Raw genomic sequence first — 19,767 nt, 5'->3', positions numbered from 1 at the left:
TAGCCATTTCTACAGTTAAATGTAGAAATGGCTGTTAACAAAACAAATAGCCAAAATGGCTATTTGTTTAGCTTGCCCGTTGGAACATGAACAGAAACAATTAAATAGGCAAAACAGTTTTAGCTCTCCGTATGCCTCGTCCGTTAGAGCTGCTCTAAGGATATGCTTATTTTTAAAAAATTATTTTTAAGATTAGTATATCAACAAAATATAAAATATATATAAAAAATATTTTTTATAAAAAAATTAAATTTTAAAAAAAATACATATTAGCTCACATTTCCATTTCCAAACGCTCTTTGACTGTATAGCCATCCATAACCAAGAATTTTTATTTTTATTTTTATGGCTTCAATCAGACTTACAATTTGCAAACTACATATTCTTCTATTGTTTCAAGGTAATCCAAACAATCTCTCTCAAGAAAATAATAATATATTACCAGCCAATGGACAAGTTATTACCATCATAGAAAAATTGAATTATAATCCATGAGTATCTATTCCTCTATTCTCAGGTGTGAAATTGCCAGCATTTCCTAACGATCAAATTAGATTCTGCTGCAGCTCAAAAAACCCTACTAGAACTGTTTTTTATGCGGGAGGCATGCCAGCAGTACTTCATGAACAAATCAATGGAAGATGAACTCAAGAACAGGCGAGAACAACCGAATGAAATCCGTCAGGTCCGCTTCATTAGTTTGATCTGAGAGTCGAGAAGAAAAATAACAAGACCAAGAACACAACCTGCCGCAGCAGAATTAATGGATATCAACACATGCAGTTTATTTCCTACAAAAACAGTATCAGGCAACATTTACTTCCATATTAAACCTATAATGGACGCGAAATTCTAGCTGGTACTTCAGCTGTAGGGCATGTAACAAGCTGATTATATCAGAAAAACTTACCTATAATCATAGACAGGCGTCATTCTCGTTGGTAGGTCCTGATTTGCTGGAAAAAAAAGGAAGAATCTAACCACCTTGCAAGCTTAGCTCTCTCAACGTAAATATTTGCGAATTGTTTCTCACATCAGGCACATCCAGAGCCATGTCATCCAGAGATTCTGATATCCTCTCAAAACCCTTCATCATCTGATATATGGTTATGAGGCCTGTGTTAAAGCATTCATCAAGTGAGCCCCGCAACCTTTCTTTCTTTTTCTCAATTATAGCCAATCGTGCTTTCTTGAAAATCTAATCGAGAAAAAAATGTCTTTCATGCATAAGTGGGCTTCCCTTCTTAGGAATCCCTTTGCTAGAATCTCCCTTGCTTGAGCCAACATGGTTAGGTGACCTTGGAGAATTTGGAGACTTGGAATGAACTGAGATCAACAGTGGAGAAACAGATAATGAATCTGCACTCTCCGAAGCAGGTGGTACAAGCTCCCGATGCTCTTTTGATGTTGTTTCAGCCCTCGTAAAAAAATCAAGTTGGGCCTGTCTCTGAAATTTGAAGCCAAAGTTTATAAGCCCGCGAAAATACGCTGGCCCATATTAGCCCAACACTGCTTCTCTTCGTTAAGTTATTTTCTCGAAACGGCAGCGTTTTGAAAAGCAAGTGAAAACTTCGACAAGAGTCGCCGTCTCTTCTTCAATTTGGCCTTTAAGTGGTAGACTGGAGCGAAAACAGAGTAAAAAAAGGTTGAACCATGCCCGAAGAAGCAGAAGAAGTCATCAATTTAAGATCTCAAATAACTTTTCTTCAGAACAGGGTCAAAGTATTATTACTATCCTCTCTGCTTCTTCTTCGTCTTTTTTAATCATCGCTCCGCTTGTTTAACTCAGTCTCGATTCACATATTTCTTATGTTTTGAACTTGATTTTTTTTTGAAAAAAAAAACTAGGAATTGGAGGAAGAGAATGCAAAGTTTTCCTCTCGACTCTCAAGCTGTCGCTGTAACGAGGTTTTTTTTTTCTCTTTTGTTTATCGCATTAACCACAGCAGTTACTATTTTTTTGCCTAGTACTTGAAGTTAAGCAATGATGCAGTTACAAGAGAAAAGGCCTAAAGAAAAATGTGAAAATCTGGGAGAGGAGAGAGGAGAAATGAATTCTGGGAGCAAGAAGAGTGGAAGAAAGAAAGCCACGTCTAGAACGCCAGGTCTTATTTTGTTAGCTTCTCTTATGTATTTTCACTTGACTGATTTCTTATCATGCTCTTATTGTATTTTATTTTGGTCTGTTTTCCGCCAGCTCGATCAGAATACATAGTGATATTTTATTTATTTATCAATATTTATGCATAGGTTATGATACAAGGTTCCTGAATCACCATCCGAGGAGATATGTTGCTCTTAAAGTCATGTATTTTGGTCAAAGGTATCGATTGGGATGTTGAAACTTGAATATGAACCTGTGTTTCTTTTTGTTGACAACAAGGAGCTATGTGTTTCTTTCTTTATTTTTTTTTTCTTTTTGTAGGCATTTTATACTGTTTAGAATAATGGTGGAAGAATGAAGACCTTTTTAATCTTGTGTGTTTTGCTTCAGGTTTTATGGTTTTGCTTTGGAGGCACAAATGGATCCCACAGTTGAGGTGTGGCATTACGTTTTTCCTATTTTAGATCATGGGACTGGATTTTAAGGTTCTGTATGGAAGCGAAACGTGAGGTGATTTTGCTGAGTGATGAGTTGTTATGACAAATAATTTTCTTATTTAATTCAAGTGCTCTTGCAGTCTGAGATTTTCAAGGCTCTTGAAAAGACAAGACTTTTAATTGGTGATAAGAAGGAAATACAGTACTCGAGATGTGGTAGAACAGACAAGGGAGTTTCTGCTATTGGGCAAGTAGGTTGCTTTCCCAATAAAAGTTCTGTTTTCCTTAAAATACCCACTTGATATTTCTGGGTCGATTGAATTTTCATTTGAAAATTGAGAGCACGAAAAATGTTTGATGCAGGTGATTGCACTGTATTTACGATCCAAACTCAAGGGCAGTGATGCACACAACAAACATTCAGGGGAGACTGTTCCAGAAGAACAGGATGGTCAGCCAGGTTTGCTATTTTTAGATGGATTGCTGAGCTTTATTTACTTGTAATGGCCTTCCTTTTAAGAGAACTTTGAACTTCTATTTTTAATTATCTTGTTATTGGGATCCTCCCTCTAATTTCTAAGTTTATTTATACTGTCATATCCTTCCATGACAATTTTTGAGGTTTCGGGAAGAATGTCCTCTTAGGCGTAGCGTGTCATCCTAAATACAGCACTATGTCACTGCTTACAAGTTACATCTATCAAGCTGGAAGAGAGAATTTTCTGATATAAATTTTTTAAAGTGAAACTAATTCAAATTCCTCATTTTTTAACTTACAGTATTGTTATCTTTTTTCATTTTTCTCAGAAGGGGAAATTGATTATGTGAGAGTGTTGAATGGAGTCCTTCCAAAAGACATCCGGATTGTGGGCTGGTGTCCTGTTCCAAGTGACTTCAGTGCAAGGTCCTTCTATGTGCTTCATGAACTATTACCTGGAACTTGTTAACTATCATGTGTTTGTATGATCAGTCATCTTATATTGAGGTGCAGGTTCAGCTGTTTGAGCAGGGAATATAAATATTTCTTTTGGAATGACAATTTGAACCTCTTGGTATGCAGTTCTATTATCGCTAGAGCTTTTTTTTTTTTTTTTTGGACTTAACATTCTATACCTCTGGTTTTATGCTGCTTGGCCATGCAGCAACAGGGCTTAACAATAACTCTATCATCATTTTTTATTTTTCCCCAGGTTATGGAGACCGCAGGTAAGAAGCTTATTGGGGAACATGACTTCAGAAACTTCTGCAAGATGGATGCAGTGAATGTGCACAATTATAGGCGAAATGTGATGTCATTTGAGATCTCTCCTTGTGATATGAGGTCTGAATTTATAAATCATCTCGCCTGATTTCAATATCAAAACCAGTTTATCCTTGTCAGCCATGTTTTTAATTTTCTCAATTGAATTGAGTAACAAGCAAGGTAAAAACCCTTAAAAAATAAGTTAGCATTTGATTCCTAAAATGTTTCATATCACTGAAGTTCGGCAGTTGCATTGCCTGAGTGGTTGAGTGTGCAAGAGAAATAAACATCAATCTCCGGGCTTCAACTTAGGTGGTAAAATGGTGGGAGGGGTCGTCCAATTCAATTCTTCTCTATGGATTATGGTGAATAATAAGCAAGAGGGGGCGACAAACAATAAACTAAAAATACAAATGGATGGGGAGATATAAAACATTGTATACTTGGCTTTAAGTAGATTGAATCTTCTCATTTCTCAACTTCGGGATGAAATATTTGGTGATGCACAGCCACAGTAGTGGCATGGGGAGTGTTAAATGGATGATTAGGAAGCCAAGCATCAGAATGAATAAAAATGCTTGATTTTGTTAAATTCCAACTTATGACAAGATATAGACATCCCTTTATTTATTTATTTAACTTGATCATTGCACAGACATCCATTTGTGAATTTACTATACTGGCAATTATTCAAATTGAGACCTGACTATTTCTTTTGTAGATTTGAAGGGCATCAACTTTATGCTATAAAAATTAAAGGCAGTGCTTTCCTGTGGCACCAAGTCCGGTGCATGGTTGCTGTGCTATTTATGATTGGCCAAGGTCTTGAATCCCCTGAAGTGAGTATCAGATGTCATTCTAATTGCATGGTTTCCTCTTCTTTATTTGATGCCTTTAAGCTAAAATGTTTTACAGCAGAGACAAGTTTAGCATCTTGATTTAGTTTACATTTGCTTTAGCTGAATTTCCAGAGATGACTAGAATATAAAATCTGAACAAGATGAGTGCACACAGGATGGCTCTGAACATTCCGCGGATAATTTATGCCAGTAAATGCTTACATGTGCATGTGCACTCATGTGCTTTTCAATTCCTTGTGTCGCTTTACAAATAGGATCCCCACCATGCATAGCAATTCTATCATAGATGATAGCTTTTCACTATAATATTCAGGCAGGAACCATTTCAAAACAACATTAATATTAAACATTGAAAACTTATACTCTGATGTGGTACTTTAAATAAATAATAGTAACAATCTAACTATTCACATTCAAAATCAACAACAAATCATAATACAAATATATTTATTAACAAATGAAATTAATATTAATATTTATTTAATCGTAAATAAATAGAACATAAAATATTTAAAAACTATCTCTTGAATTAGACCTTTTGCCGCTAATAGAGATTAAGGAGGTGGAATCTTTGAGCTCCTAGAAGAGAAAAATAAGAAAGTCTTTTAATGTTCATAACTTTTTCCTCTATAATTTAACAATTTTGCAAACCACCATAAAAAATTAGAACATGAAACTTTAAAATAAATTATAATTTTTTAAAAATAGCATAAGAAACCATGTTTACATTCTTTAATTGAAAGATGTGCATATGCTTGGGCATTGGAATTATAATTTATTATTCTTTATAGGAAAATTGTTGTGTTTGAACTAGAAATTAAAGAAATCAACTTCTTTTTAATGCAATTTTAGTACTTGATAGTAAAGGAAAGTTAAGGGAAATATTGATACATTTAGTATATCTTATTAATGGTCTTGTTTGACTTTTGATACAAAATTATCAAACGACCTTATATGGTTAAGTTTTACAAAATTTAAGGAGGGTCGAGTGAGTACTATCCCCTTGAAAATCTTAGATTGCTATGATATTTGCTTAAATCTCTCAAAACGTTTTTGAAATCAGGGGTGTCAGCTGACACCCCTAGCTTCCCACCAACATACACAGTAGTGAGCATGTGGAATCCTCTCCGTGGGCTAGATTTCCTTGCTAATGGACAATCCAGATGTAAATATTTGGTCTTTGCTTCCCTGCGGATAACTTCAAGAGAATTCCTCAAGGTTCATTCTTTCACTTGGGGAGAATTTGAAAGTCAGTTAAGGTGGGCTGACAAGCCCACAGAATGAATCATTGGAAAAGTTTCAAACAGTCGTTGTGCTGCTTGGTTTTCCATAACTTCAAGAATAATTATTTCAGTATGAAAGCAACTTATGTCAAGTACTCAATTCTTAGGTAATAGATGCATTACTGGACACCAGGACACTGAGGAAACCCCAGTATCTCATGGCTCCTGAAATTCCGTTGGTTCTTCTATCCTGTGAGTTTGAAGGTCTCAAGTTTTCGTGTTCTTCAGGTACTCTATATTTGAAAAGACCATTACAAATACTGTTTTCAAGACATTCAGTAGTTGAGATTAGGCAAACTCTGCTCGGTTACCCCCAACCTCCAAGGAGCTCATTGTTTGTATTTAATATTTCAAAGCAGCTTTTTAGACAAGTCATGTTCTTTGGAATTCACATCACTTTCATCCATTGCTTGCTGAATTTGTAGGCAATTTTAACTGCAATATCTGAGATAATTTTTTATTAAATGCTACTGAATTTGTGAATAGATGCTGGACAAGCTCTGCATGTTCACTTGGAGAATGAATGCCGACTTTACCATCTCCAGGCTGCCATCTTTCAAGAGGCTCTGTTGAGTCATTTGCCTTTGTCAATTGGTGCAGAAATTACTTCAATTTTTTCTAAACGCAACATCTTAGCTATTGCTTTTATTTGTCTACATTGCTGATGTCATTTCTCAACTTTCAGATAAAGACTCATCTAGCAATGGAGTGACAAGAAAAAAAGCTTCCCATATTCCCCTCATGTCAAGGGCAACTGAGCGTAAGTCCTATCATAACCTCGAGTATCATCATAGTTTTACTTCAAAGATGGAATTGTGCGTGCATGGTAATGAAATATTATTGAATTATTAACAAGGTGGTGGGATGTGATAAAGCCAGCCATTATCGTTTCTCTATCTGTACTAACTTCCTCCAAAATAAATATTCACGGCTCTATATCAATGTTTTCACCGTGCTTGTTATTGCTTGTACTTGTTACAGCATCATATGAAGAGCGGCGTGCTAAGCTGGAAACAGCGAAGTTAAGAGCTTGATAACCAGTCAGCCAGAGCTGGGAGAGTTTAATGCAGCCCAATCCTGCAGGTTATACACTTTCCATTTCTAGCCGGCTTCTGTAGGAAAATAAAATAATGTGATTGCAATGCTGGCTAATATTACAGTGTATTCAAATAAAAGATTTATGGGAGACCACATCTTGCTGGAAAACAGTTGTTTCTTTTCTCATAGACAGCCATGGAGCGGTCCTACGAATCTAGCCAATACTTGGTAATCATTACAAGGAAGATTTAAGCCCTCAAATTCCTTCACTCTTGTTCACCGCCCAGACTGTAGGATGCCCCCGAATATTTACAGCTAGAGGTCAGAGAGTGGGGAAGCCCTAATCATTTGACCAGCCCTGATGCGCTGCAAGTGGGTTCCAATTATCGAACACATACGCAAACAGTAGCTATTTGCTCTGCAATTTCAACTCAGCTCCTCATTGTTTGGCACAGATGGGGTACAGGAGGAACTAAAAATTATTAATATTAGAAATACATTTATTAGTTTCTATATTAACCAGGGTGGCAATTGTAATTTGCAATTAGGTGGTGTGCACTTCATTTAGCAATAGACATTCTTTTAGCTGAAAAAGTCATTTTCACAACCTTCAGAAGTGGAGCTCGTAAATCTTAGATGGTGATATAGCTTCCTCGGCAAAATTGTTGTTTGAATCAAGACCCAGAAACTTCGGCCGATGGTCCACAGGATGGGAAAGACAGGCAAGAGATTGGGTGCTCCCACTCACTTTTAATTGTTCGCGCCATGGTTGATTGTCAATTTTTCCTTTTTAGATTCTTCAAACTTTTTCTTATTTACATTTTTGTCACTAGATTTCAATTTTTTTTTTAATTTCATCATTACACGTTAATTTAACATGGTTTTGTTTCTTGAAATCTGTTTTGATTTGTGTACTTTTTGCATACTCGATGTGGAGTTAAGTAATCTGGTGTTATTGTGTTCTTAAAGAGAAGTTGAATAGTCAGATGAGTTAAGTAATCTGGTGTTATTGTGTTCTCAAAGAGAAGTTGAATAGTCAGATGCTAAATTAAAGATTAATTTTATAAAATTGAATTTTAGGTTCTTAAAAAAAAACTGAAAGATTAAGGACCAAAAAGAACATTTTGTAAAATTAACAAATAAACTAAAAGATTAGAGTGTTTTTTATTCATCCACTGGGCTCCCTCTTACATTTAATTGTTAACGTTTGTTCATTGTCATTTTATCCCTTTTAGGTTTGGAATTTTACCTCGTTGCTGAACTTTATTTCTTCTTTAACTTTTTCATTTTAGTCAGAGAATTTCATTTACTTTGTAGATCAGTCCTTATATAGGGATAAAGAAGAGAGAAAAACATCAAGAGAGAGAGAGCTCTTAATTGACCACAGAAGATACCTACAATCTTGGTGCTTATAACTTTCAATTCAAAAAAGAAAAAGAGAGAGGGCGGGGTGGTGGGGGTTCGTCAACCTTTTGAAGATGCGATCTACTCTATCAAATCCAAGCACAATCCAACTCTTTAATTATAAGCTAGGCACGTAGACCCATCCTAACAACCCGAACATTCCCTCTTTTCTTCCTTTTTTTTTTTCTTTTTTTGTAATGCCTCTTACGATATAATTTTCAAATAATATTAAAACATTTACGATAATACTAGTTTTAGTGTGTATGCTCAATTGATATATATATGATAAACAACAAATTACATGTTACAATTTAAAAAATAAATGCACCTCCGATGCTAAAACTCGCAACATCTAACTTGTCACTCCCTGAATTTAATTTGTTAGGGATCAATCACTTAAAAAAAATTAAAATCTTCTATATTCATATCAAACATTAAAATCACCTTTTAAATAATTACTTTAATTCATAATTTATTTATTTTTATAAAACTTGCTTTTAAAATTATAGTAAGATTTGTTTAAAAATATAAAAAAAATAATGATTTTTGTTAAAATAATGGCTTAAATAATAGAAAAGAAATTTGATAGAAGAGATGTACAGATCATCAAAACTCTCAACGAAAAACAGCTCATCCAGGCATGTATAGATCATCATCATCATGTACCATTGTATATAAAAAAAGACCGATTCGTGCCACTAGTAGTTAAAGGGCTAGACCACATCGTAACCGATAGTTGACCTCTATCACAAACTATTGTGATGTAGAACTACAGCACCTGTGGTACTTTTTAAGTCAAACATTCAACATATGAAGGTAAAATGGCAGCTTCAGAGCATCAAAACACATTTCATGGAAAACTTCAAGTTTTCTTAGTGTCTGCTTCGCCACTGGCAGATGGTACTTCCTTCTCTGCTGACGATGCTTCTTCCGCATTCTCATCCTCTGTGTCATCTTCATCATCTGCACGGATGGGGTGGTTCATTTCTAGGAAATCAGATTATACAGGAATGTTTGCATAGTAGTCTCAAAGTAATAAATCCAAATGGGGAAAAGCACATTGCTTGTATAAATTAGAAGTGACTTACCATCGTCCATTTCAGGAGCAGGCCCATCAAAGCCTCCGCCTCCAAGATTCAGATTCTGAAGTAGAAAGGTTACGATCAAACAGCAGCGTTAGACACAAATAGTTAGAGAAGAGCAGCCCATCCATTCTTATGCAACAAAAACATTGTTACTTACAGGAAAATCAAAACCCATATCCCCCATCTCAGCCTCAGGTGCTCCTAGACACCAGAAAAAAAAAAAAAGAATAATTAGCCAAACTAAATTGCAGGGCAAGCATTGCAAAAATATAATGGCATGGAATGAGAATTGGAATCTAGAGGGATAAAGGCTTACCCTTACTAGTGAACTCCTCATCCTCATCAATCCATTTATCCCAATCAACAGTCAAGAACACTGGAGGTTTTCCGGTTGGTTTTATCAATCTGCTCCACCATTTATTCTCAGCCTTCTTCACAATGTACTGGATACTTCTGGAGCCAATACTGGCCTTGCTCTCCTGCAAGTAGTATTAAAAACTTCATATTTGGCAAAATATATATTTAAAAAGACAGGTTCAGGTACGAGGCAGAAAGGGCACTTACCTCTACAATGACCTTGTCTAATAGGTCAAGTTCAACTTCATAGGGTATCTTCTCCACCCCACTGCTAGCAGAGAAGAAAAATTTCCCTTCGGGCTCGATTTTAAGCTTTACATCCTGTGCATCAGGAAGCTGCACGGTGATGAACAAATTGTCGGATCTCTGGGCCCATTTCACTGAAGGATGACGGCTGAAAGGTTGAATGTCCAATGCGACATAAGAAATACAAATATTAACAAATTTCCACCATAAATACAACAAGTAAAAATATCGTCTGCAGCATTCGATTAGATTGATGTCTATATACTCATAATACAAAATGACATCGAACAATTGGGAGGGAGGACTGAATACAATTTTTACAGGTAATCCAAGAGTAACAAAGGCTGATAAGTTTTTCCAAGAGTTAAAGCAACCAGATTAATGCTACCATGCTCCACTCTACATATAACTCCTCGAAATCATGTCTAACAATCTCATTTTCCCAACAGGCCTTAATCACAACAAGGAATAACACAGATTGCTATAGGAGCACACCACATTTTAGCTTTTCTTTTTATTTTTTGTCCAATTTCTAATCGATGAAACAGAACGAATTTCGCAAAACAAAATTTACATAGAGGGGAAAAGATTTCTTTGAAAAAACATAGAAAAAAAAAAGAAAGCAGAAAGACAACCATCACAGACAATAAACTGTGGTTCCACCACCCATCCATTGAAGACACACACATAACCAGACACGCAAATCACAAACGTCGCCTGCTTAAGAAACTAGTCCAAAATACCAGATCCAACCATGAAGGACAAGAAATCCCCAAAGAAACCCTAAGTTTCCTTAGAGAAATGGGCGTCTAGCAACAAACTCAGGGGGGTGTCTAGCTTAGTACAAGTATTGAAGATAATCTATCTATCAAGATGACAATATTAGCAGTACCTCATTATGGTCAGTGAGTAAGAAATTAGTGCAGTGAGCAGCAGGGAAGAGAGGAAGGGAAAAGAGGAGCTAACGGCGAGACTTGTTCTTTGCGTGTGATTTTAGTCAGATAGAGATATTCTTAATTTTATTGTGAAGGAAGGTATGGGTCGTTTTATAGACCGGTCGAAGGAAATGTAAAACCCTAACTCAGCGACCATGTCTAGATGCTTCCATTCTTGTACCTGGTACCTCAGGGGGTATTTTTGGGATTGTCTTATTTTGGTATTCGGCTCGACCGGTCGAGCCGGGTAAATTCTTCTATGAGGGCGGGCGCCATACATCTTGTTATTGTGGGGGTTTTCTTTTCATTTTTATTAATTAGATGCTGAGAATATTCAATCTAAACGACAGTCCATCGAGTATTTTACGACCAGAATTGGATTTCAGGTGTCATAATTCCTCTCAACGTTATATGTCCTTCGAACACTCCTCCTTAAATTAAAATTACCAAAAAAAAAAAAAAAAAAACTAAAAGAGATCGGCTTAATTTTTATGAGACAATTCATGTGAATTGTGAATTGCAATCGTGTTATATATTTTTTATATTTTTGATTTTTTAATTTAATCATTATATTAATTGAAATTTTAAATTGATAATTAGTTTTTGATTTTTATTTTATATGTTTATTGAGGTCTCACAAGGTAACTTGTTACGGGTTAATACTTAATTTCATCAAAAAAAATTAAAATGAATTTAATTATAATTTTTAATAAAATCTTTTAATATTGTATTGATTGGGATTTAAAGTTGATAATTTATTTTTTTATTTTTTTATAGTTATTTCATTTATAAAAACCCATTTCGCTATGTATTTTCATCGTACATTTCACAAAAAATAAACCAAATTTATTGCATGTCAAAGATTAAAAACGATAGAATCAAAATTATATTAGTTAAATATTTAACGGTCCTTTAAAAAAAACAAATTAATGTGTCAAAAATCATAGTAACGGATTGTTTAGATAGCTGGATCCAATAATTTTATAAGAAAACTTGAAATCTTGCCTGTTCAATCGACAAAGAGAAAGCAAAAGGATTCTTCATCTTTTCCCCCACTTACAGGCTGAACATCCCATTCACACACGCTGCCAAGCTTCCTCCAAGCATCGGGATGATGCTTTGGAGAATTCTCAAGAAGGAAGAAAGAGTTCCCAAGCACGCATAACAGAATCAACATGGAACTGCTGTGGAAGGCTTGCGTTGCAAACAACAGACTGCTGGCCAAGAACATGACTTGTTTATCGGAAGAACTGGCAGAAGGAAACAGTCACCGAAAACTTCTAAAAGCTGGCGTATATAATTTACTTATCCCCCATTAAGAGTTGACAAGCACGACATCATATCCACAGCTTCTACAAAACGGAGTCCTGAAGAGGCATTCCCTGCAGAGGGCCATGAAAAGTTTCTACCAGTGCTTTCCAGCATCTTCAGATATCTCGTGTTCTATTAGAAAAAACTAATCTGCTATTAGAAAGAGAACATAAGACGTGTGATAGACAAAGCATTCTCCTCAATTTGTCACAGGCAGTGCGTACTTCTTGACGCATTATCGTACAAAAGTGTTGAGAAAACTAGAAATAAATAATTTGATATCAATTTACTTGGATTAATTTATAATTTATAAGTTCTAATTTATTTATTTATTATGCAATTAAAATTAGGATCAAACAATTAATAAAAATAATACAACAATCACACAAATCAACATCAAAATTTTTACATGAAAAACCCAATGCAGGAAAAACCACAAGACCGTAGTCCACTTAAAACTTTCACTAATAACAAATAATGGGTTCACAACTATTTTTTTTTTTTAATTTAACTAAGAATTACAACATATATATCATCAAGAACAGCCTATTCTTGAAATACAACAAAATTAAAGAGAAATGTTTGAGAAAAACTCACAACACTGATAGCCTCGTTTTCTATCAAAACACTTAGCTTCCACACCATCAATTTTCGATCCAATAATTACAATGAAGAGTAATGTGTCTAAAAGCTACTGTCAAAATCTCAGTCCGATCCAATGGTGAATGTGCTAGAAATCAAAAAATAAAAACAGTCAATTCAGCTATCTCAACTTTCTCTTTTTCTTCTATTTTTTTTTCTTTGATAAAAATTACTATTACATTTATAATACAACTATATTTAAATTAAAAAAATAATTTATAATAATTAATATAATGATCCCATCATCATATCATATAATACAAACCACCCACAATAAAAAAAAAGATGATTTAGCAATAGTAAAGGCTAGAGGCAAAGAAATTCTCAAAAGCACCCCCAGAACCTATGCCCACCTTCCATATATTCAAGCCTTCCTCACCTTCGGCTGCTCGTGAAAAATACACCTAGCAGCGGAGCTCCGAGGAAATCCTACTGGCACCAATAACCTATGAGTCCATGACATCCATCCTTTTTAAGCTCCATTGTTAAGTAACACACGATGACTACAAGAATACCCTTACTGTTTACTAAACTCCTTCAGAGTATCCGAGGATCTCTAAATGCTATAGATAGACGCTAGCTCATATAACCCAAAGAAAAATAGCTCAGTATCAATTTTCTTCCATGTCATGATCTCATTGCTATTGATCCCTTCATCACTCTATACTTGCATCATCTTTTCTACAAGCTGTGTTTTCTCGTATAGGAAGAAATCTATGTCGGAAAAAACTTCCATCGTTCACATCAAAAGGATCATAATTTCACAACAAAGTAACATAAATGGCAAACAGGAACTACTTGAATAGGTTCAGTAACTAACCAAAAAGAGTACATGAGCAACAACAGCCTGAACTGGTTGTTGAAGCAAAACACCCTTAACCACCACCAAATTCTTCTCTTCCTCCTCTTTTTTGGTGTGCAGCCGATAGTTTTCTAAAGGCAGGAATAGCTGGTAAAACCCCGCGTACAACCAGTAACTAACAATCGGGGCAAAAATGCCCATCACTTCATCACTCACATAACTTCCCAAAACACCATAGTCAATCCAATTTACAAAGCATACAGCAAGTATCAACTCTTTAGTTCCATACCTAAACTGCTCCTCAAAGTCTGCGGATTCGAAGCTGCATTAACATTACAGATCTACAGCCATAATGTTCCTTCTACTTACAGTCTGTTTGGGAAGGCTGCAACGGATTAACCTGGAAGTCTAAAAAAAACAAAAAATCAGAGATTTGAAGCAGCATGTTAAAAAAAGAAACAAAAACAAGTAAACCTTCGGATATGTGGGGATTTTCATTCTGTGATTAAACCTTTATCAAAGACATGATTGAGAAATCATTGTGAGGTATAGAGTGTGATTTCACGAAGGTTTTTGTTTTGGCAGAGATTATTCACAGTTCCTGTTTACATACGACCCTGCCATTATAAGTCACACCATCCTTCTTAGCATACGACCCTGCCATTATAAGTCACACCATCCTTCTTAGCATACCACCCTACCATTATAGAGTTGCAAAGATCATAGAAGACAGCTGTTTGAACTTTTAATCGATAGGCAGGTTCAAGCTTGGTGCCAAATTGATAGCGACAAACGGAAGCAAACATCGTTGGGTTATCAAAATCAATATAACTAAAAGACATAGCTGAAGGAACCGCAGGTGCAAGGTGGTCTTGCCCAGCTCCAAGAAGCTTGGCAGGGATTTTTGGATTTATACGCGTTCTCCTCAAAATAGAATGTCGAGCCTTTTTAATATTGTTTTGCCCACAACTGCTTTTAGCTGGTTTTGTTCTGTAAATAGTGTTTGGTTAGGGCATGCTTACTTTTGGGATGACGGGGTCCAATCACTCCTAAAAAACAATTTTTTTTTTTTAAAAAAAAAGAAAACTAGCAACCATGGCACCCAAAAAATTGCTTGGAATTTTGTTTCGACAAAAAGAAATGATTGTGACAAAGTTTTAACAAGATGGTGCTAGCAGATTACGAGCATGAGAGTGGAATTGAAAATTAGTGTAAGCAACTTCCAGCACTCTCGAGGATCATAAAAGTACCAAGGACATCAATCTCAACAGATTGGAACAAATAAAGTGGAAGACAATATGAGACGGATATGCTACATACTGCGATAACCCAGAGTATCGAAAATACAAATCTTTGGGTAGCATGGTACAAATTACCATTACCAGCAGGACAATATACCTTCACAGGACTAGAAAAACAAGGAACACCCCATGGAGTTGCTTCAAGCTTATAATGTCAAACAAACAATTCTAATTCATGTTTCCTCGAAGAGCACAACCCAGCCAAAGTATATTCCTTTGTTAAGTGAAAGGTTGAAATAATACTAGAGAAGTGTCGACCTGTAACTAGTCCTTGACCAGTCTCGCCTCAAAACCACCTTCAGGTCGCTTTACAAGAGTGTAAGGCATATGAGTCCCCAGAATTTTATCCCAAATGGAGAAGAATGGCTGAGAATAATTGTACTTTGTGCCCGGCAGTTGATGGTGGATGTCATGATAAGCGGTGTTATTCTGGAAAAAAATATGGAAGATATTGCCAGGCAACCAGAGTCCACAATGATCATCAACCGTTTTAACTGTAGCGAAGCAGAAGAAAATGACTGATGTCCGTGCAGTCATTCCTGAGATGAGGAATGCAATGGCACCACCGATTGTGTCGAGCAAGAGACCCTCCAGTGGGTGGTTATAAAGTGCCCCTATTGCATAAGGTACGACTAGCCTGTGATGCTGCGAGTGGATGTGGCGGTATAAAAATTTGTTCTGATGCATATACCGGTGCATAAAGTACTGCCAGGTATCCATGACAAGCATTCCAATAATAATTTGCACAATCTGGATAGGAATAGAGGGCTGGATCGTGATTCCAGATTCATCAGCTGTTGATGTCACCTGTAGCAACAATGCAGGCAAAAAACAGTTATATGGTGAAACTTAAAACAAATACAGGTCAACGTCCTAGACCGTGCAAGTCCAACAATACCACCAAGCAATTGACAAAATTATCATCTAAGTCCTAGAATCAATGATCTCTCAATCACTCCACATGCTCCTACCAAAGCAGGGATATGGGAGGGAGGGCTAGGAGATAATCCTACCATTCAGTACTTACAAATGAAGAGAGCCTGCAACCCTATAGCTGCAAGTCCTAGACTCTCATCTTTGCACAAAACAAGGGTCAAGGTAAATAAATAATTATTTGGTAACAGCAGCTATATTAAGAAATACAAAAGACCAATAGCAATGAAAAAAATATCAAAACTCCTGACTTGTTTCAATGTCCAAAATGCTCATTTTCATTCCACAGCAGCAACTGGAATCTTAAGGTGAGTGGAGAAAACTTTCATAATTGGAAAACCAAGATAGAATTTCCGAGTGTTCATGAAAGGGCATCCAATCAGAAACATGGTAACTAGAAAATAACCAAAATGAGATTTGAATGTTTTATCCATAAGTCTTTTCTCGGAACCTTTATTGAATCAACATATTGTATCTCACAGACTCTGAAAATGATATAAGACAACTAAAAAGAGACTCCTGCTTCAAGAAGAATAAAAAGGGTTTAGGACACAGCTGGATCCAATAACTTTACAAACATGACAATCAGTTTCTGCTTACTCTGCCAACAAAAAATACCAATGTTCCTGTATAGCTGTTAAAAAAAGGAAAAGAAAAATGAAAACAGAACACAATGGCAGAAAGAATAACAGCCAATTCAACTTCTAACATTTAAGAAACTTAAAATGTTGCATCTTGAATCAACATATAGAAATTATTCAACTTTTTCTCCGCCTATAAACTTAATATCCCATTCACAGACAAAAACAATGTCAATACTGCTGGTCTTCTTAAAACCAAGGCATCAGAATCATGCACTGAAGACCACTATCACAGAACAAAAGATTGAAAAAATTCCCAAGCACTCAAGAGTAAAATTAACATGTGATCAGCCATGTAAGGCTCGCAAGTACACATAGCACATTACAAGAACTATACTCTTGTTGTTTATCTAAAGAACTGCACGCAAGTAACAAAAGGAAATCCATCTCCAAGAAGCAAGTTGAAACAAAGAACTAGTAGTAAAAATCATAGACCAATAACAACAAAGACCAAGCCTCAACCCCAAACTAGATGGGGTCGGCTATATGGATCCTAATGTGCCAATCCTAAGCAATCATAGAACACAAAGTAAAGGAGAGTAAACCAGCAAGCTATTACAAGTTCTAATCCACATCAAGCCCCTCCTTTGGAACCTTTTCAATGTATTAAATAGCTTAATGCTATTAAATTCTTCAATGTCATTCAACCTATAACCCATGGTCTTCTCTTCTTTCATGACCACAACTCTAATTCGACTCCTTTATTAGATCAGCTACTTGTCTACTTTTATTTCTACCTCCTCTCTTTCAGCATAACAGATCCTTATTAAATGCTTGTAAAAGCAATGTAATAGATAAAACAGTCTCTTCAACTAGCCAACAATAGTGTACACTCCTTAAAAAATCATATAAAATACATGACTTAATAGCAGAGGTAAAGCCTCGAGGATCATGGATGGGCTATAGCCTCCCTAGCCCAAGGAAATCTCAAAAGGTCCTCCATGAAGTGCGCCTAACTTCGTATCTAACAAAAAAGGCCCTCCACACTTTTGGCTGGTAAAGGAAAGCATACCTACCACTGGCACTTCTAGGAATCACTACCAGCACCAATAAACCATGAGTCCTTGAGATCCATTGTTAAGTAATATACACGAGGAAATTAAGAATTTTACCCTTACTTTTTCCAAAAATCCTTCAGAATTTATGAGAATCTTTAAATGATATTGGTGGATGTTAACAAAATTAACCCAGAAAGAGAGAGCTCGGTAGTCGGTATCACTTTCCTTTCTAATAATCACCCACAATGCTATTGATACCTTGGCCACTCTATACTTGCATTTCTATAACCTGTGTTTTTTCATATAGGAAAAAATCTATATCGAGAAAAATCCATTTGTTCACGCCAAAAAGGGTCACAATTTCACAGCAAAATAACATAAAAGGCAAACAGGAATTACTTGAACAGTTTCAGTAACTAACCAAAAAGAGTGTATGAGCAACAGCAGCCTGAAGTAGTTGTTGAAGCAAAACACCCTTAACCACCTTCGACAGGGACAACAAATTCTTCTCTTCCTCCTCTCTTCTAGTATGCAACCGATACCCATCCAAAGGCGGCAATAGCTGGTAAAACCCACCGTACAACCAATAAATGACAATTGGGGCAAAAATGCCCATCACTTCATCGTTCACGTAACCCTCCCAAAACACCATGTCTAATCCAATTTACAAAGGCAACAACAAGTATCAACTCTTCAATTCCAGACCTAAACTGCACCTCACAATCTCCAGATTCGAAGCTGCATTTAAAACTGAAGATCAACAACTTTAATCTTCACTCTACATAACCTGAACATCACCAAAAAAAACAAATCAGGAATTTAAACGAAAAAACGTATATATAAATAAAATAAAAACGAAAAAAGAAATTTTGATTGCCATGATTCCTGCTCAAAAAAAAGTAGAAATGAATTTCCACACTTCTAATCATAGTTTCCAGGGAAAAAAGGAACAAAAACATCACAATTCATGCTAACGAGGTTCAAATTAACCACACCTTGCTTTTCATTTGTTACTATAAATAAAGGAACAAAAAAGAAAACATCATATCATCCGCGACTAATTAGCCAACAAAAAAGCCTAAATCAAAGTTCACCTTTTTCCAACAAAAAAATTGAAGACCTGGGTAAATAGAATATTAAAAAAAAAATTGAAAGAAACGAATTGAGGTTTGAGCCATCGGTTACTTACAGGGAGAGATTGCGGGCGCAATGAAGCTGTTGTCGCCGCCGCCGCCGTCGTCAGAAACAAGAGGCAGGCAGACTGGTTTAGCGAACGTCAGATTATTTAGATCTAACCAGAGCGAAGCAGAGGGCCTGCCCTGTTGTTTTGATCAACGTTAATGACTTATTGGTGACAGCACAGGTTTGAGATTATTCAATGTGTGATGACATGATTTTTTTTATTTGTTTTTTGTCCGCCCCTTTGATTTTTCTTTTTTAAAAAAAAACAATCAATGCAGCCGACCTGGCCCGTGATACGTCCGTATAGCATCGGGGTCTTCTGATAGCGGCTGGATGGATGAGTGCGCGTTGGATAGACAATAATAATAACGTCTGCTGAGAAAAATCAGCAAATACTAATTTAATTTAACAGATTTTTCTCTATTTTCTTTTATGGTCTAGATTTGGAAAGCGGCGAGATAAAAGAATTTAAGCAATTGAGGGCGGAGACTTTGTAAATTGGTATTATTGCAGCTTGTTATTGTTAACAAATTATCATATATATATATATATATGGATAGTCTTACCAGATATTTGTCCCGAAATCACTCTCTAGGAAATCTCACGTGTTATGTGAGTTGATCATATTAATAATTCTTGTAAGTTCTTGATATATTTTATTTTCTCCAGTTTATTTATCCATTAAATCCCGTGAATTGGATGAGTGGATCCCTCGAATAGATTTCATTTAAACAATTCCAGTATAGTATAAAGATTCAACTTTCCGAAAATGGATTCGGAATTAAACTTCGTGTAATTAAATTATTCATGTAATTAAGGTTATCTTTACATAATTCATCTCATAGAAAAATAATTACAGAACATACTAGATGCTGATCAGCTTTGCGTTATGGATCTAATTTTTTTCATGAAAAAGTAAAATAGCATTTAGGTGTTTGGAGTTTATTTTTTTTGTAAAAAAAATC

At 35.7% G+C, this 19,767-nt stretch overlaps 3 protein-coding genes across 14 annotated transcripts; 1 reads left to right on the top strand and 2 right to left on the bottom strand.

Annotated features, from left to right (window-relative positions):
• Positions 1–1,579: 1,579 nt before the first annotated feature.
• On the top strand, positions 1,580–7,929 carry LOC105126942 (Pseudouridine synthase family protein). 12 transcript variants are annotated; one of them, XM_011027995.1, is made up of 17 exons: positions 1,582–1,722; positions 1,849–1,908; positions 1,994–2,105; positions 2,251–2,323; positions 2,495–2,540; positions 2,682–2,792; positions 2,905–3,001; positions 3,349–3,445; positions 3,533–3,593; positions 3,732–3,862; positions 4,506–4,623; positions 6,035–6,155; positions 6,414–6,530; positions 6,613–6,687; positions 6,909–7,010; positions 7,088–7,193; positions 7,514–7,929. In XM_011027995.1, the coding sequence occupies exons 1-15, from the start codon at positions 1,654–1,656 to the stop codon at positions 6,959–6,961; spliced, it is 1,341 nt and encodes a 446-aa protein (XP_011026297.1). In that variant the 5' UTR covers positions 1,582–1,653; the 3' UTR covers positions 6,962–7,010; positions 7,088–7,193; positions 7,514–7,929. The 12 variants fall into 12 exon arrangements, with proteins under 12 accessions (XP_011026307.1, XP_011026304.1, XP_011026308.1 ...); XM_011028002.1 differs by having other exon boundaries at positions 1,581–1,722; positions 6,035–6,119; positions 6,909–7,193; XM_011028000.1 differs by having other exon boundaries at positions 3,352–3,445; positions 6,909–7,193.
• A 1,048-nt stretch (positions 7,930–8,977) lies between these two features.
• Positions 8,978–11,133, bottom strand: LOC105126941 (uncharacterized protein OsI_027940-like). Its single transcript, XM_011027993.1, has 6 exons — positions 10,950–11,133; positions 10,019–10,205; positions 9,771–9,933; positions 9,612–9,655; positions 9,458–9,512; positions 8,978–9,332 (listed from the first exon to the last, which is right to left on the bottom strand). The coding sequence occupies exons 1-6, from the start codon at positions 10,952–10,954 to the stop codon at positions 9,232–9,234; spliced, it is 555 nt and encodes a 184-aa protein (XP_011026295.1). The 5' UTR covers positions 10,955–11,133; the 3' UTR covers positions 8,978–9,231.
• Positions 11,134–14,983: 3,850 nt separating this feature from the next.
• On the bottom strand, positions 14,984–19,022 carry LOC105126940 (sphinganine C(4)-monooxygenase 1-like). Its single transcript, XM_011027992.1, has 3 exons — positions 18,810–19,022; positions 18,042–18,407; positions 14,984–15,855 (listed from the first exon to the last, which is right to left on the bottom strand). The coding sequence occupies exons 2-3, from the start codon at positions 18,270–18,272 to the stop codon at positions 15,313–15,315; spliced, it is 774 nt and encodes a 257-aa protein (XP_011026294.1). The 5' UTR covers positions 18,273–18,407; positions 18,810–19,022; the 3' UTR covers positions 14,984–15,312.
• Between the last annotated feature and the right edge of the window lie 745 nt (positions 19,023–19,767).

This window comes from Populus euphratica, unplaced genomic scaffold, assembly GCF_000495115.2.
Source record: "Populus euphratica unplaced genomic scaffold, PopEup_1.0 scaffold30.1, whole genome shotgun sequence".
NCBI classification, from domain to species: domain Eukaryota; kingdom Viridiplantae; phylum Streptophyta; class Magnoliopsida; order Malpighiales; family Salicaceae; genus Populus; species Populus euphratica.
The sequence above is the reverse complement of the archived record's forward strand: the minus strand, read 5'-3'. Positions and strand labels throughout refer to the sequence as shown.

What these genes read in the sequence shown, in the direction of transcription:
- LOC105126942 (XM_011027999.1), top strand. Translation starts at nt 1,654, where the DNA reads ATGCCCGAAGAAGCAGAAGAAGTCATCAATTTAAGATCTCAAATAACT. An exon ending in GTCATGTATTTTGGTCAAAG is followed by an intron (nt 2,324 to 2,494) that starts GTATCGATTGGG and finishes GTTTTGCTTCAG; the next exon opens with GTTTTATGGTTTTGCTTTGG. An exon ending in CATGTCAAGGGCAACTGAGC is followed by an intron (nt 6,688 to 6,908) that starts GTAAGTCCTATC and finishes TACTTGTTACAG; the next exon opens with CATCATATGAAGAGCGGCGT.
- LOC105126941 (XM_011027993.1), bottom strand. An exon ending in TAGACAAGGTCATTGTAGAG is followed by an intron (nt 9,934 to 10,018) that starts GTAAGTGCCCTT and finishes TACTACTTGCAG; the next exon opens with GAGAGCAAGGCCAGTATTGG. An exon ending in TGCTCCTGAAATGGACGATG is followed by an intron (nt 9,333 to 9,457) that starts GTAAGTCACTTC and finishes CCATCCGTGCAG; the next exon opens with ATGATGAAGATGACACAGAG.
- LOC105126940 (XM_011027992.1), bottom strand. Translation starts at nt 18,272, where the DNA reads ATGGTGTTTTGGGAGGGTTACGTGAACGATGAAGTGATGGGCATTTTT. An exon ending in TTGCTCATACACTCTTTTTG is followed by an intron (nt 15,856 to 18,041) that starts GTTAGTTACTGA and finishes TTGTTGCTACAG; the next exon opens with GTGACATCAACAGCTGATGA.